General features: G+C 51.3%; 2 protein-coding genes across 2 annotated transcripts in view; one reads left to right on the forward strand and one right to left on the reverse strand.

Annotated features, from left to right (window-relative positions):
• The window catches only part of VOLCADRAFT_95120 (uncharacterized protein), a gene marked incomplete at both ends in the record, with an annotated part of 13,856 nt that extends 8,252 nt beyond the window's left edge, over positions 1-5,604 (forward strand). Inside the window, 11 exons of the mRNA XM_002954206.1 lie at positions 139-169; positions 585-773; positions 1,227-1,400; positions 1,690-1,815; positions 2,230-2,254; positions 2,568-2,663; positions 3,249-3,375; positions 3,658-3,796; positions 4,581-4,763; positions 5,288-5,524; positions 5,599-5,604. Of these exons, the coding sequence (XP_002954252.1) occupies positions 139-169; positions 585-773; positions 1,227-1,400; positions 1,690-1,815; positions 2,230-2,254; positions 2,568-2,663; positions 3,249-3,375; positions 3,658-3,796; positions 4,581-4,763; positions 5,288-5,524; positions 5,599-5,604 (1,333 nt within the window). The remainder of the gene's footprint in view (positions 1-138; positions 170-584; positions 774-1,226; positions 1,401-1,689; positions 1,816-2,229; positions 2,255-2,567; positions 2,664-3,248; positions 3,376-3,657; positions 3,797-4,580; positions 4,764-5,287; positions 5,525-5,598) is intronic.
• Positions 5,605-7,488: 1,884 nt separating this feature from the next.
• Positions 7,489-15,135, reverse strand: VOLCADRAFT_95121 (uncharacterized protein; the record flags this gene model as incomplete). Its single annotated transcript, XM_002954274.1, has 10 exons — positions 7,489-7,530; positions 7,806-7,902; positions 9,573-9,643; positions 9,697-9,860; positions 10,473-10,677; positions 10,822-10,932; positions 11,327-11,548; positions 11,924-12,023; positions 12,315-12,327; positions 15,018-15,135. 10 exons carry the CDS (start codon positions 15,133-15,135, stop codon positions 7,489-7,491), a joined length of 1,143 nt encoding a protein of 380 aa, XP_002954320.1.
• Between the last annotated feature and the right edge of the window lie 1,901 nt (positions 15,136-17,036).

The following is a 17,036-nucleotide window of genomic DNA, read 5'->3' on the forward strand; positions in this document are numbered from 1 at the left end:
GGTTGTAGTGGCGTGTGTGTGGGCGGGGATATCCCCGCCATTACGTCATCGTGCGGGTAGGGACCTGTATGTGTGTTTGTCTGTATGCATGCCATTTCGGTACTTGACCCAAATACACATGTCACCACCGCCCATCAGGCTGCTGTCCACCATGTACATACATGCACACGTACATACATACATATATACATACATACATGTCTGGGTTAGGCACTACTGGTAGAGAACGCACCAATGCCCCCGAGAGGTCCCGGGATTGAGGCCTGTCAGGGTCGAAAACCCTTCCAATGGTGGAAGGTAAAGCGGCCCTAGTTGATGGACGGTGGTGAACTGGGATAAAGTTAACCTGCGAGTCGACCAGGACTGGAGTTGGGCCACTGTCGACCCGGCAGATTCCGTTGGATGCTGGTGGTGGGTGCAGAACCTGAGCGATCCACTGAGAAGTTGACCAGGGTGACTGGATGAGGGTGCCCCGAAATTCCGGGGGAGGCAGGGTTTCGCAGGGTAGCTGCCACGGGCGAAGATACACCCCCCTGTTTCACACATCATATATACAGCATGCATGCGTGCTTACATGCGTACAGACGTACACGTACTTCATCAAGACGGTTCGCGAGGAGGCAATGTCCGACTCCGAGACTTCTCAAGCCACGGACGGCATCCTGGTTGGCGCCGGCGACAACTCGACCATAGGCGGGGAGGCGAGCCCCACTGGCAAGACCTTCGACGAACCTTCTCAGCACAACAATTCGCCGGCGGTCCACGGTTACGAGGTGCGAGGTGGTGGCTTCACGCTCAGGATTGCTTTGGATTGCGTGTTGGTTTCTGCCTGGTATAAAAGAACTTTAAAATCTTTCTGTGTGGTTCATGTGATGTGAGATATGTTTTGCGGATCTTGGTCAGACACCTTGGTCAGACACCTTGATCAGACATCTTGGTCAGACACCTCGCCTCGGGGGGCCGGCACCCGGTGGTGATGATTATGCTGCTGCTGCTGCTGATGATGATGATTATTCTGCTGACCAGACGATCTGGACCTGGATCCAGACGAGCGTGATGGTTTACCGCTTGTTTTTGAATTTAAACCGCAGCCTCCGATACAGCTCCTTTCCTGATTTTCACGTAATGCGAAGAAGCATCGAGAACATTTTTAACCACCTTTTTTCATTTCGCACCTCGCTTTTTAATTTTGCTTTCCTGGTCGGATTGCGTCCCGGTGTGCTCAGGTGCGGCTGGTCCTGGAGTTTTGCGACCGCGGCTGTCTTCGGGATGCTCTGGACGGCGACGCTTTCCTAACGACCACGGGCGTCAACTACGCGGGCGTGCTGGATACCGCCGCCGACATCGCCAAGGCGATGCTTCACCTCCACCTGGCTGATGTGCTGCACGGAGATTTAAAGGTTTGTTGGCTGCGAAAACTTTCTTCGGTTTTTACTTCAGATTTATTTCGTTTCCGGATTTATAAAGCACGCCTAAGCATGCGAAATAATCCATACGCCACCGTTGTCAACTTCTTTGTTAAATTAACGCTTGAAGTGATCGCATACCTTAATTAATAAAAAAACGTTTTCCTGTTGTTCCATTTTGTTTTCTTCATGTTGGAATTATTTTCGGTGTTGTGGTGTTGTCTGAGTAACCTGTACAATCTGTTTTATAAAACAGTGTTTGCAAAATGTGCATGTCTCGTAGGCGCGCAACGTTATGCTCAAGAGCAGCGGCACTGAGGGCCGCGGTGTGGTTTGCAAAGTCGCCGACTTCGGTCTGGCGGTCAAGATCGATACAGTGGAGCAGACCCACATGTCGGGAATGTACCAGGTAACGTCCTTCACCCGTGCGCCGCGGAAACGCCTGCATGTATGTCTCCTCCTCCTCCTCCTCTTCCTAGTCTCCTCCTCCTTGTCCTCTTTGCCCTCTTAGTCCTTGACCTCCTAGTCTGCTCTGTACCGTGCTCACTATCTGTGCTCTGCTCCTCCCCACCTTCCCCCCTCTCCCCCCCCACCTTTCCCCCCTCTCCCCCCACCACCTTCCTCCCTCTCCCCCCCCCACCTTCCTCCCTCTCCCCCCCTTCACCTTCCTCCCTTTCCCCCCCACACCTTCCCCCCTTTGCCCCCCCCACCTTCCTCCTTCTCCCCCCCACACCTTCCTCCCTCTCCCCCCCCTCACCTTCCTCCCTCTCCCCCCCCCACCTTCCCCCCTTCCCCCCCCACCTTCCTCTCTTCCCCCCTCCAGGGTACGCTGACCCACATGGCACCAGGTCGGTAGCACACACGCACACAGACGGGGAAGGGGGGAGGAAGGGAGGGAGGGAGGGTATGTGCGCTTTGTGTTATGTGCATCGGTCAAGTGCTTTTGAGTTCATTAACGTCTCACCGCTAACCTCCTTAACCCCCAGTTCTGCCAATTCGGTGATTTTTTGGGTGTGTGCCTGCACGTGCATTCAAATTACGTTATGTAGTTGTTTACAGAATGGATGGCTTCTGGGCCATTTGCATACTTTTAAAATAAACCTCTGAGTTTATGGAAAAAATTTTCTGTGTGTATATATGTATATGTGCTCTCCGGTACAGAGTTGTTGCTTCATGGCCGCATGTCCAAGGCGGGGGATGTGTACGCCTTCGGGGTAACGCTTTGGGAGCTGTTCACGGGAGGCAATCCGTTTCAAGGTGGGTTGTCAGTGTTGTTGTATCAGGACTACACAGTCAAGTACCAATCGGCGGATGTCAGATCTCGCATGATGCTACACGCCCTACAGGACACGCAGTCCAGTTTTTTACATTCGGCTGGGGAGGGGCGGGTCGGAGGGGCAGGTCCTCAGGCGGGTTACTGCTGATTGCAGCCCACTGTCCTCTCCCTGCCTTCCCATTTCTCATATCGCCTCTCCTCGTAGTGCCTTTTGATGCTTCTTATTAGAGCCCTCGCGCCCAACTTATAGCGCGTCAACTCAGTGCGTTATCGTTACTGTCACTGGAACTCTAACGATTGCCGCACTCGTACGGCACCCTCATCCTATAAAACATGCCTTCCTTTCACTTTTCTTCTGTTATTGTCATTATGCACATGCGTACACGCACCCTCAAACCGTTGATACCCGTTTCGTGTCTGGAATACAACGAATACAACGCAACGAAAAACTTACCATCACGTATGCCATGACCACAAACACTCTCGTGTCACGGACATGTACATGATTACGATACATTCCTTGTGGACATACATACGTACATACCCGCGGGGACGCTCATGAGCAGGTATACCTAGGGCGCTGCTGGGGCACCAGATTGCACAGGAACACCGCCGCCCGGCCTTCCCTCCCTTCGTGCCTGAGGCTTACGTTCGTCTCGCTGAGGAGTGCTGGGCGGACCGTCCCGAAGACAGGTGTGTGTGTGGGGGGGGGAGATTGGTGTGGAGAGCTGGTTTTAAAGTTTCCGTTGGTTGAATGGTTTGTTGGTTGGGATTGGGTTGCTTAAGGTGTTGACATGCGGATTACTGTGCGGACTTAACTGTCGGAATTCGTTTTTTTTCGGAGCGAGCTGTACGGAGAGGGGTCCAATTTACGTGGGATGCGTGCCCCGAGGTTGCTACTGCTTATGCCGATGCTGATGCCCCCTCTGCTTGGGGCTGTCCATGCCGCCGCTGTTGCCTAAAAACTGGCTACAGGCCAACCTTTGAGGTGATTTTGGAGAGGCTGGCGGACATGCGAGGAATGATTCGAGACCCCGCGGCCCCGCTGGCGTCGTACAACATTGGTGGGCCGCCGGCGGCGCCACCGCCGCTGCCCAAGCTCGACACACCTCAGGTATCTGCCGTACAGTACGATCACTTTCCTCGCGTTGACGTTCACGTGACTATTTTTGGGTCACTAGTGTGAGATTTTGATATCGATCTGCATGAATGCATGTGTGATGAATGCCGCCGCGACGCTGTTTTCCTTACTTCTGTTGTTTGTGAGCAGCAGCTGTTTTGGTTTCATTATCTGTTCCAATGCCGGATTAATTACACGAAACAAAAGTGGTTTGAATTTGAAATTCAGGGTGGGATTAGTCATGCAGGGCAGTCATGCAAGTCATGATTGTTTGTTTCTCATGAAAAAAGTCAGTAACAGATATGATGCCGAAGGACTCTTTGGCTCGTCTTACTTGCTCGTCCATTGGTTGGTTAACTTAGGTTGTGGACTTTTGGATTTACGGATCCTCTGTCCTCTTGTCACATTTTATCATTGCTGTTGCTGCCGCTGCTACTGCCGCTGCTACTGCCGCTGCTACTGCTGTCTCTGGTCCTATGCGTACAGGGAATACTAACGTGCAACCCCGTGTTCGACATGAGTGCGGGTTTGTCAGGTGGGAACCGCACATACATACAGGGGCCGGGAGGTATTGGAAAAGCTACACAAGCCCATTGATGTGTGTTCATGTTTGTGTGTTTGTAAGTTTGTTTGTACGTTTTACGGTAAAGGACCATCTAGTCCACGGGTAGCGCTAGTACGTGGTACAAATGCTTACTAGGCAAACACGCGAACGTCTGTTTCTTTTTTTTGAGCGGCATGACGCTGTCTTTTGTTGTGTATTCGCTCGCACCATCAGCACGCAGCACACACTTCTAGATTAACTTACCATACGAAAAGAAGGAAGGCGCTTTACAAATCTTTTTCCGTACATCTATACCTTTACCGTCGTACTGCAGGCAGCATGGGCCTCGGCGGCGGCGGCAGCAGCGGCAGCAGTCCGATCAATTGGGCATTTGCGAAGAGCAGTCATCGGACGCCGGTGCGATTTGCCGTACATGCCGTACATGCATTTTTTGGGGTGGGAGGGCATTGACACTTTTTTTCCGTCTTAAAGGCACCGTGACGAAGGAAAGGGGGGGATAAGGACGGCATATGAAGCATCGTGTACGTACGGGTACATTAACGGTACTGCTTCCCATGTCGTACTTCCATTGGACTTATGAATGATAAATATAATATGCACTGCTTGTGCACGTAAAAAAAGGACGGTAAGGTGGTAGCAGGGTACTTTTCGAGGGGAATCCCTTTCCCTGGTATTTCCAAACCTCAAAATCTTAGTCCCGCTCCACAACAATTTCACCACCGACTAGGAATTTTCCGACACGAACACTACTAACTACCCACGTACCTGCCCGCCCAAAAACCTCCCCCCCGCCCACCCTGTTGTCAACATTCGCACAAAAAACATCAAAATACCGCAGCTTGCGGTGGTGGAAGAGGACGATCGTGAGCTGGATGTCTCGTCTCGACGACTCCCCACAGTCCACACTCCCACCGCGGCAGGCCACCCACACTCGAGCCACCCTCAGCCGCATCCGCACGTGCCGGCCCCACCAGCAACGAATCATCAAGCTGCTGCTGCTGCTGCCGCTGGTCCTGGTCGTGTTGTTGAACCTAGTGCTGCTGCTGCTGCTGCTGGAGGGGACTTGGCTCAGGAATCGCCGGACATGTATGGCACGCCCTTTGGCTATGCTGTCGCCAACATGGCATCATCATCATCATCATCATCACCATCGCCAGGTGATCAAACCTGTTCAACACCACCACCACAGCCACGGCCACCACCACCGCCGTCGCCATCGCCTCCGCCACAGCCATGATAAGCCTCGCGCGAGCAGACCTCAGTGTTTGTCTCTGGTATCAGCATCACACGGCCTGTAATTCGTCTGTGATTCGTCTTTCCCCCGCGTGTGCTCGCGACCCGGCGCGGGGCCTTTTACATGCAGGAGGATGGTGGGCGCATAGTACTTATAATAATAATATAATATACCTTGTGGCGGTGGCTGTTTGGAGGTGGATTTCGTCATTGCCTCGTCAGGCAATCCTCTATTGGTTTTGCCTAATTTAGGGGGTGGTGCTGGGCCGTTGGGACTGTTCTTGGACTACTGGTTACCCGTTACTGGCAAAACCGGCGGAAGGAATGTTATGTCCATCCGGGCATACAGACGTGTAGAAGAAGTGACGGAAAGCTGATTAGTTTTCCTTTTTTTCGCGGTCCATTTGCGTGTTGCTGTCGTTGTTGGTGCTGTTGGTGCTGAGGTTACTTTTTTTTGAGTTTTTCGAAGTTGATTGACTACGCGGCGGAAGTTCTAGGCAGGTAGAGGATGCACCAGTCGGCACCACCACTATGCTTTGCTGCAACACGCTGCTGCTACTGCTGCTGCCATTATATTGCGGTGGCTATCGTGTGTGTGGGGGGGGGGGGCCGCCCCGGGGGTGGGGAAAAACGGCTGAGCAGCGGCTGAGATGTGGCTGTTGCGATGCTGCTGCTGCTGATGATGATTACATAAATTATGTAATGGTAGTGATGGATGATGATGATGATGAAATTGTAATGGTAGTTGTGCAGGAAGATGGAGGGGAAGGGGAAGGGTCTTTGGAGGACGGGGACACGGGACGGGGGGAGAGTGATGCACACTACTGGACATTTGCGTACCGTCAGAATATGGTGTCGTGTCATCATATGTTATGTCTATCTGTATATATATGTATGTGTGCTACACCTTTTGGAGTTGCGTTTTGGTGGTAACGTTTTGGGCCACAACTTAGATGCTGCGAGTGTGTGTGCAGATGTGCGCAGACGTGTGTGTGCACACACAATGCCGATGCGGCATAGGAGAGGCGCGGATTTACATGTGAAATGATTGTTGTCGCTGTTGCTGTTGTTGTTGTTGTTGTTGTTGTTGGTGGTGGTGGTGGTCTATTACGGATATCGTCCCAGGTGAGCGGCAGGGGGTGAGGTTGTGAGGCTGCGTGTGGGGGATTGGGGGCCCGGGGGAGCAAGCAGCTAACTGTCTCAACGTTTTGCAGCTACGTACATTTTCCGTCTGTCATCCTCCTGTTGGTTGTGTCGTAAGAAGAAGGCCGCCATTTTTGGGGAGGAGCTTTCTTGCAGTAACGGCTACAAGGACATCTTTTCCTTCTTAGGGTTTTTTTTTACTGTGCATCGCGAACCAACTGCTCTGTTGCACCTCGGTCCGACGGATGTCGGTGATGCTCGGAGTTGGAAGTTGGTTGTTAGGATGGCTGTACAACCAACCATAATTCAATATTTTGAATAGTGAACCACCAGACGAGCTCAGTTATAAGAGCAGTTCATTCCGTGCTGCGGCTGTGGATGCTGCGGTGAGGTTGGGATGAGGTGATGCATTTATTATCTGTGCGTGTATCTGTCTGTCTGTCTGTCTGTCTGTCTGTTTGCCTCTTACCTATGTGTACCACGCTCTAGGATTATCAACATGGTCTCATTTGACCGTCACTAAGCAGCACGGGACTGATCATCGTCACCCGAACCGCGAGTCCTCCTGGCGTACACTCCTCGAATGAGCCCGATCATCAATCTGACGCCAAATCCAATTACCCCCCTGCCCCCGCTTCCTGTTGGGTTCATAGTCCCCTCGTGCTCATCACGCCCCGCCCGCGATGGTTTGTTGGTTCTAATAAGACTGGGGGCCCTGGGGTCCCCCCCCTTGGTGTCCTGGGTCCTAAATGTGGCCCCTAAATGAACGGCTGCTGCCATTGGGAGCCTGCTAACGGGGGGTGGGAAGGAGGAGGGGGAGGGGGAGGGGGAGGTGGCTCCCATTGCTGCTTAAGCTGTGCTAAAAGCTGAATCAGACAGCGACCGACCAGCAGCCTCTCGTCCGGGGAGGTGGGAGAACCCTGATTGCCTTGGGCGACGCCGATCGATGCTGGAAAAGCAGCAAACAGCGCGCTTCATGTGTGTGTATGCATGCATGTATGCATGTATGTTTGTTTGCATGCATGTATGTATGTATGTATGCGTGTGTATGCATGATCCTACCGGGATCACTGGCGGGCACTCCCGTGTGCGGGTGTACGGATAATACCCCGTTCCTGGCTTAGGGTTTGTGTGTATGAATGCATGTGTGTGCGCATGGCTGTGAGGGGTGGTGGTGCGGAAGGAACAGGAGAGTGGTGCGCGTTGCTTCCAACCCTCTGCCTGCCTCCCGTACTCGGGAGGCCAGCAAAGGCCGGCAAATCGACTCTCGGCCCTCTAACCGCAAGGTTCGTAAACAGTTGGCAGTGTTTTATTGTGCTGAATTGCAGGATGACGGGGTCAGATATGTTAGCCACGTCAGTGATGGACCTGGTCGATAGCTAGCAACTCGTCGTGTTCTGGTCCGCGTTTCGACAAAAAATTATCCCTTAACTGGCATTCTTCTTTTGTGTGAGACAAGATGGGTGGGATGCCTTGCGTGGTAGTGGCTTATGGATTTTTATTTCCGGATACATATCCGAATTATGTTCGGGGCTTGTTCATGGCCGTCGTACTTGTGGGTCGTGGATGGGCGTTATGGAGTATGCATTCATATTCCCGGATTAGGGAGTCTGGATGTCATCGATCGCCACGGTGGCCCTCCAGCAGAAGCTAAAAGCAGGAGAGCTTGGATTTAATTAGGAACGCGGCTGATGATTGGTAGCTTCGCAAAACTTCGCGCCGGATAAAGGTTTGTGCAAAAGATGTGTTGATCTCAGGCCTCGAACGGCAGGATGGTGTTAATCTGGATTATGATTTTGAATTTTTTTTATGTATTTGCTGGTTTTACCTGTTGGAAGTGCGTGTAGCTAAACGCTACTGCTAAAGCTGTTGGTTTTATTTGGTCCAAGATTTGGAATTTACATCTGCACAGCGTATGTGTACATCCAATCTAAAGATGTAAACGTGGGCAGTCTTGGTAGGAAAGCTTCATCTCCTGTCAACATGCACCAGCCGGCACAATAGCTAGCAGCAGCTCAGCAGGCAGGCCTGACACCCCTGCCCTAATTCACAGCTCTAAAAAATGAAGCTAATCTTTGAGGCACCGCCCATAACGAGAGTATCCACGGATTACGTATTATTTCAAAAGGATGCTAAGCAGGTGTCGTTACGGTGAACCGAGTTTAGTCCCGGCCGGTAACAGAATTGGCTGCCGGTAGCCCATCGGTAGAGTGACCCATCGTCCCATCTGTTAACCTTTTACTAATTATCGCCTGCTGATAAACCTGGAAATGCCATTATTTCATTCACAAAAAATAATTTTGTTTTCACCTTCGGTACCCCTACCCCCTTCCTCCCCCCAACACACACACAAAATAAAAAACCTTTAAAAAGAAGTCGACTCATGCCGCCCCTTCGCACCCAAGCACCCGCAGATCTTTACCTTGTCGTACCAAAACATATTTCTCAACATATAAGTTTTAAAGTATCCCAAAATTGACGATGATAAACCAGTTAATGCCGATGAATAAGCCATCACTAATCCTGATAGCATTCCCTAACCAGGTTATTACGGGGGCATATACACTAGCAAGGCCTCACCCGAAACATACTGGGTCTCCCGTTTGGACAGAATCATTCGGTCCCCAGCAGAATCAAAAGAGAATCAAAAAAGAAACTTGCTCATGAGCGGGCGGGCGTGCCCCTGCATACTCGCGAAACACACACCAGCAACCCCTTAACCCCAGTCAAGTTGCGCTTCCCGCCATTAATATATGTGCCGTATTTTCCCACAACCTCCAGGTTGACATCCTGCGGGGTACAGTCCGAGCTGTGCAATGCTGCACCCACCCGCCCACCCACTCACCCGCCCACGAGGCGAAAGCAAACCAGTCATGGCGGTCCAGGGGGGTTGCTGCGAGCTGCGTGGTCGTGCATCATCAAGTCTACTACATCACCAGCGTGACAAGCTGACCGCGGTTGTCTGCAGCGGGTATACGTCCCTGGCCCAGCTCCCCCTCGCCTGCTGGGCCACGTGCGTGAGCCCCGGGGGGAGCTGACGTGGCCACTGCTGACGAGACGGAAGGGGGCCGCTCAGGGCGATGGTGTTGTCCTCAACAGTCAGGAGCGAGACCTCTCCTGGAGCGGTGGCATCAGGGGGGTGAGGGGGGGGAGGAGGAGGGGGAGGAGGGTAGGGAGGTGGGATGGGGAAGGTGGAAAGTGGCAAGAGAGGTAGGAAGGTAAGGAGGTAGAGGAGGACGATGTAAAGCAAATGGATGCCGGTGAGGCAGGGGGTCGGATGGAAGGCCGTGGTAGTGGCGGAGAAACACAGCAGGGCCATATTCATCTAGAGCTGCGAGAAAGGACGTGTTGCGGGTCACGTGGGTCACGTGGGTCAGGCATGGATGTGTTTTCCAGGCCCTCCCCCGCCATCCATCCTTTTCACCCCCGACTCCCCCGACTCTCCTTGATTCTGCCCTCCCCTCGCTCGGTGGAGCGAAGGTTGCTTGGCATCTGAGCTGGTGTGTATGAATAGGTGGCTAGAGGATTCGAACAGGTGACGGCGCCATCCGTTTATAAGGGAAAACGGTTAGGACTCTGATCGATGTAATATAACGCCTCGTCAATGATGGGAGTGCTTCGGCGATAACTGTTCCCGTTGGGGTATACGGTTAGGTGCCCCCCCTGGCCAGCGTCAAGCCGCCGGATTGACATGGAACAGGTACACACACAAACACACAACTGTCTTACCGTCGAACGCCGCTTCCATTGCCTCGTACGCTCGCAATGTTGTGTAGGCCTCCGGCTGCCATCGTACACCGGGTACGGCAGGTGGCGCCTGGCCTAGGTTGGCCATCACCCGGGGGCAGAGGCCGGGGGAGGAGGGGGAAGTACCCGCCACGCTGTCCGCGGACGTCATCATCAACCGGTCGCGAATACCCTCCCAGGTCACCCGCTGGGGGGGGGGAAGGGCGTCAAAGCGGGCGGGGGGGAGAGAGAGGGAGCGGAAGGGAGGGGAAGGGAGGGGAAGGGGGTTGGCAGAAGCGCTGTTTGGAAATGCAGCGATAGCTTCCGTACCTTCCTTACGACGTTTCCGTACCTTTGTAAGCTGCGGAAGCAATTTTCCCCCCGCGAAGAGGTCCACAATGACGCCAGTGAAGCCGCCCGGCACGGAGGAAGTCGAGGACAGCGCATCTCCGGTGTGTGTTATCTGAAAGGAGTGTGTGTGTGGGAGGGGGGGAGGAAGGGGGGGAAGGGGGGAAGGGGGGGAGGAAGGGGGGGGGAGGGGGAAAGACGAACCACACACGATTGAAGCTGCTGCCAGGGCAAGAGAGTAGCAAACGTAAAAACTGACCGAAAGGCGTCCATGGGGGGGAGGGGGGAGGAAGGGGGGGAGAGTGTGTGTGTATGTGTGTGTGGGCTGTGTAGTAGGGTAGGGGGTGCATGAGTGGCGACACAAGGATCTCGTATTCTGTTATTGTACGGTTTTGCAATTGCAACTGTATAACTAAACTAACGGACTCCTGGAGTGGTAAAGTGTTGTGGCTGGTAGTTGATAGGAAGGCAAGCTTTTCCAAAGTACAAAGTACAAATGTTTGCCGTACCAGCACTCCATTAATCTCCAGCTCGTCCATTCCCAGATAAAGCCGGCTCGCCATAACCACCCCGGGATCCAACTCCCAACCGTGGACAACGAACCGGTCGTTTTGGTCGTTGCCGTCCTCCCCAGCCGCAGCGGCAGTAGCGGCGCTGCTGCCGTCATCGTCGTCCCGTAATGTACGACAGGGGTAGTGTGCTCCAATGATTCTTGGAATGGTGCCGGCGCCCTGTCGGACGGGACAGAGATGGTGACAGGTGAACGTTGGGAGGGATACACTGTACGACACACAGTCAAAACACGCTGCTGCTGCTGCTGCTGATGATGATGATGCGCATTGAACTCGCGGCATGCACATATATACGCACATACATACATGCACATACGTCCTTTACGCACTTTACTTCTCTACTGCAGTAGTGGAATCCCGCACCTTCCTTTCAAGCCGTGTTCCCTAAAAATACAACACATGCATACAAATATACATACACACGCAACTCTCCACTCTTTCCTAGGCATCAGCTTCATTCTCTCGTGGTTCGTCTCTCCCCCCCGAACACACATATAAACACACACAGAATCTTGCACGCGGGGGCCCCCGCACCAGTCCTAGCAGCCCCAGAGGCCCCGGGGGTACGAGGGAGGGCAACGTGGCCAAGACGTCCCAGTACGCGGATGTCAGAACACGGTCCGGCCGGTAAACACTGCATAACACAACATTGCGTAATACACCAGGGGGAGGTAGACAACGGGCTAATGACGATGGTGATGATGGTGATGGTAATGGGGGTGATCGTGGTGGTGATTGTGATTGTGATGGTGGTGCCGATGGTGGTGGTGGCGATGATGTCGTGTAGTGTACGACGTGATAGTCACCAGTAACGATGAACCCCAAACAGGGCAACCCTAACCTACATACCTACATACCTACATACATACATACATACACGCACACGCACACCACGTCTCCTTTCTCTCTCTCCCCCCGGGCCCACCTGTGTATGTTCCCTGCGGTTGGGAGCGACACAGCACGAGCGGGTGGTGCCGTACACACACGCGGAGAGAGAGCATCAGAATATCAACAGCGGGTATTGGGGCCGAAGGAACAGGCCGCAACAAAGAGGCTGCTGATGGCAAGCATGTTTGTGTGTATGGGAAGGGGAAGCGGAAAGATAGCAGCCGGTCTGTGGCACGGTTCGTAGCGCTACGATGATCCCCGAAAAAGAAAACTCGAAAAAAAGGTTTCCGTGTTTTTTTTCATTCTTGTGCGTAACGCCGTGTAATAGAAGAAAAACACGTGCATCAAAATGTAGTGACACCGACCGCTAGTAACAGCTTGCTGTGCTGTGCTCTTTAGAGCAAACCACAATACGATACCGATGGGCCACAGCAGCGTGCAACACGGAGCGAAGGCTGGGCAGTCCCATGATGATAAGTCCGACTAATTCATTTACTAGGGCCGAGGTCAGCAGGGAACGAAGTGCGGTGATGCAGAAAGCTTAAACCCTAAATTAAATGCGCCCTTGTGCACAGCCAAGGCGAATCCATGTATTGTATGACTGGGAAGTCGAGGATTGTGAATGGCTAGGCTTTGGCGCACACGCCACCACATGATCTGCATATACAGCTCCCATCAGGTCGGAGGGTGCTGGGTGATACAAATATGCTAGACTTCACCGCCTGTAACGCCTGAGAAGCAGCAACGTTAGTGCGCAGTCGGTCAAGCGCAACACCCAGGCGCCGATTAACAACCTGCTTTTCCTTGTCCGTGCAAAACAGTCGTCAGGGATAGACCTCAACTTAATATTTATGCTGCTACTTCCAATTAAGCTCTTGCCGTCCAACTGCTTGCCTGTGCGGTCGAGGAGCAGGACCCTGGACCCCGCCAGCGGCTGATGGTGCGGCTGAACAGGGTTCGCAGGAATCTGTCGCGAAATGAACAGGGCAGGGACTTCGACTTTATCTCATCACGGTGCTGCACATCGTCAAACAGAACTTGCCTCCAGCACCGTTACGACCTCATTGTATTGTGAAAACCCTTGATACAGGCATCGCGGCTCCTGCTTGGGCAATGCCTGAGTACGAAACCAGAATCGACGAATTCGTTGCGCTATATGCGCGCATGTTGATGAAAGCATTCGACGATGTGACCCGGCGAAGCGGTGGCAAGCGACCGCATCGGTGCCCTAAAATCCCTTTTTATTCCGTAGTTGACACCTTTTTATATCAAGTATACAGCCAATTTAAGGAAACTTGGACAGGGCCCCGCTGTCGTTTAGGGAATCAAATGTTTCTCAGCGTAAACGCACTTCCCTTCAAGCATCCAGCCATGCTAATGTCCTGGCAAAATAAAATGCACAACGGGATAAAATTGGACACAAGGGTAGTAAACTGAAAGGTGATCAGAAAATGTACGGCAGATGTCATCCAGCCGCCGTACCGCACACCTTTCCTCGTTTTCTGCTGTACAGCCACCTCAAGAATTTCGCGAAAGGCGAGGGCGAAGCGATGACCTAATTACGTGCAGGCCCAGAGACCACTCCCGTCTTTCGCACATGCATACATACCTTTCCCTGTCCCGCACATATATACCATCGCCTGCAGACCAGCGGCCCAGGACTTCAACATTTCGTCTGCGCAGGCCTCGATGCTCTCATATAGACATAAAGAGGGCTCTGGCCAGTCCTATGCAACTCGAGCTCGGCTCCGATGACATCCTTTATTCCCCCCGCCATCCCTCTTCACCTATGCACTGTACAGTGCCGTGCACTAAAGAATCCAGGCTATACAGCACACCAGGCGCTCGTCGGTCGACTGTATTGCTTTTTCAACAACAGCTTCCCTTCCCTCCCCTCATCCTCAAACGTAGTACGGTATTGCGCAGCAGGATAACTCTGTCCCCCTGCGTGTATGCCCCGAAGCCAAACGGTGCGCGGCAAAAGTCCAAATAGGCAACCAAGCCAAAACAGGCAACCAGGCAACCGCCAAACCGGTAGTAACCGACAACTCAATTTAAGTGGAGAAGAAGACGCCACATTTCGATCAGATCTATGGCGGCTGCGAACCCAAAGGGATATCCAGGGAGGGCCCAACGCTACCAAGGAAAGGCGCCAATGCAGCTGCTGCCGCCGCTGCCGCCTCGGCGTCGTACAAACCCCCCTGATGCGGCACCCAGATGCCAAATTCGCATTGAAGAGCACCTCGCGGCCGGCAGTACAATCACCTTTACAGCGCCGTACAATTCTGTACTAGGTCGTGCATTTCGTACGCCGCTAACCACCTGCTAACCTCCATGTAAAAAGGTGACGGTTGTGACGACTCTCTGGATCTGCCGTACTGGGCGCGAGTCTACGGTGCAGGGGAAACGTACGGCAATTTGTGAGTAAAATCAGGAGCGATAATTAGACCAGCCACGACGTAACATTAAGGTTGAAGCTGCACGTGCACACATGTTTCCACACACATGCATGCATCTGAACCATCCAAAAACTACTGCTTTTAAATCAACCTGGAAATGCAACCACACAATCGGTCATATCTAGAAAAGCACAATTTTTAGGGTTTTACCGGAAATATGAGCAATTAGGAATGTTGCCTTAAACCCTAAGCTCATTAATTTAAGGATTTGGTATTTCATATTCTTTTTAATTGGGAACTTGCACATAATCTTGCCATCGGCCATAGCAGGAAGTACAGACCTTGCAGCGCGACAAGAATAGCTTGTCCATTGCCCGCGTAACGCCCACATAAAAGAGCCTCCGCTCCTCCGTGATGTCCGATCGAACGTCGGGCAGTATGCCGTCCTGTGCCGTGCATTAATCAACGGAAACGGCACGTATGTAAATTAATTAATTTTTAAAAATAATATCCTAATCCCCTATATATATGGGGATATAATATATATAGGGATATATAATAAAAAAATATATGCTTTTTTACTGCTTCGAACAATCCACAACACCACAAAAATTCATGCATGAATTTTACATACATGTATGTATATATGTATGTAAAATTCATGCATGAATTTTTGTGGTGTTGTGAATTGTTCGAAGCAGTAAAAAACATATATTTTTTTATTATATATATAATAAATATATAAAATTAAATATATATAAATATATATATTAGGGTTTTAGGGTTTTATATATTTTATAATTTTATATATAAATATATAGATAGATATAATAGATAGTTAGGGTTTTAGGGTTTTATATGATAGATATATATTTTATAATTTTATATATAAATATATAATAGATATAATAGATAGATAGATATAATATCTTATAATTTTATATATAAATATATATATATAAATATATATATATAATTTTTTACTGCTTCGAACAATTCACAACAAAAAAAAAATATATATATACTAGACCCTAAAAAATATATATAGCCGTTTGCATCTCTTATCGTGTCATGGCCTCATTAAGCACGGGGTCAAATCTTGACTCCTTTGCAATATTTTGCTTCCCATCCACATCCCCAGATGTACCAACCTCAAGTCCAACGATGAATACACAATTGAATTCAAGGCCCTTGGAAGAGTGCAACGTCATCAGCCGGACAGCATTGCGCTCGTCTCCTGAACCCTGGGGGGAAGGTAAGACGAGGGGGGAGAGTGTAGGGGGGTGGGAGTGTAAGGGGGAGTGTAAGGGTGCGAGTGTAGGTGGGAGTGTAGGGGGGGAAAGACGAACCACACGCGATTGAAGCTGCTGCCAGGGCAAGATAGTAGCAACCGAAAGAACTGACCGAAAGGCGTCCGTGGCGACTGTGACGACTGTAACCTCGGGATGACGACTGTAACCTCGGGATGAAGAATTGACGAAGATGTTGGAGGTCCTACCTACCTAAGCCGCCAGAAATATTATAGCCAAACCGTAAACTAGTAGGTGTAGAAGAAGTAGAGAAGGCGGCGAGAAAAAAATGCTGACGTAAAAGTGGCGTAAAGTTGCTGGCTAGGAGAGAAAGCTGCATTGCTGATACTGATAGGCTGCCGGTATGCAAGTGTTCCTCCCAACCCCCCAAAAAAACTAGAACGCGCGACTAACCCGACCGACCCAAACTAAACTATTCCGGCTAGCCTACCGACGCCAACACGAAAAACCAAAGAAGCTCGAACCACCTTTTTGGACTCACCTGGCCAGGCCGCCGAAGAAGTGGCAAAAGGCACATGCAAAAACAAAAGGGAACAAAGAGGTGAGGCAGGTGCGATAAAGGACAGGGGGACATGCAAATGCTGCTGAGGAATACTAGTAGCTGGCTGGCTGATTTGAAATTTTGACTAAAAAGGAAAATTTAAGGAAAAGGAAACGCTTAAGGAAGGAAACACAAAGCGAAGTGTCGTACCGGATGAGGGAATGATGACGCAATGCACAAAAGGCGAAACAGGGTAAAAGCAAAAAGGTAAAAAAACCAAAAAGAAAAAAAGAAAAAACAAAAAGCAAAAAACAAAAAGCAAAAAACAGTGCGAGGGTCGGGGCCACGTATGGCTCCCGCCAAACCGTGCGCACCGTGGAAAAGTAACGGGGGGGAGGTAACCGGGGGGGGGTACCGCTGGCGATTGAGAGATAGACAGATACTGCACGACAGGAATGTTTGTCAAAATTCGCCCTAGTGTACAAGGAAGCCTCAAAATACATCGATCTATATACCCCTTGCTATCAAGCTTACATTCTGCTCCTGCAAAGCTAAACATTTAAAAATTA

The sequence above is a fragment of the Volvox carteri genome (assembly GCF_000143455.1).
Source record: "Volvox carteri f. nagariensis unplaced genomic scaffold VOLCAscaffold_41, whole genome shotgun sequence".
NCBI lineage: Eukaryota > Viridiplantae > Chlorophyta > Chlorophyceae > Chlamydomonadales > Volvocaceae > Volvox > Volvox carteri.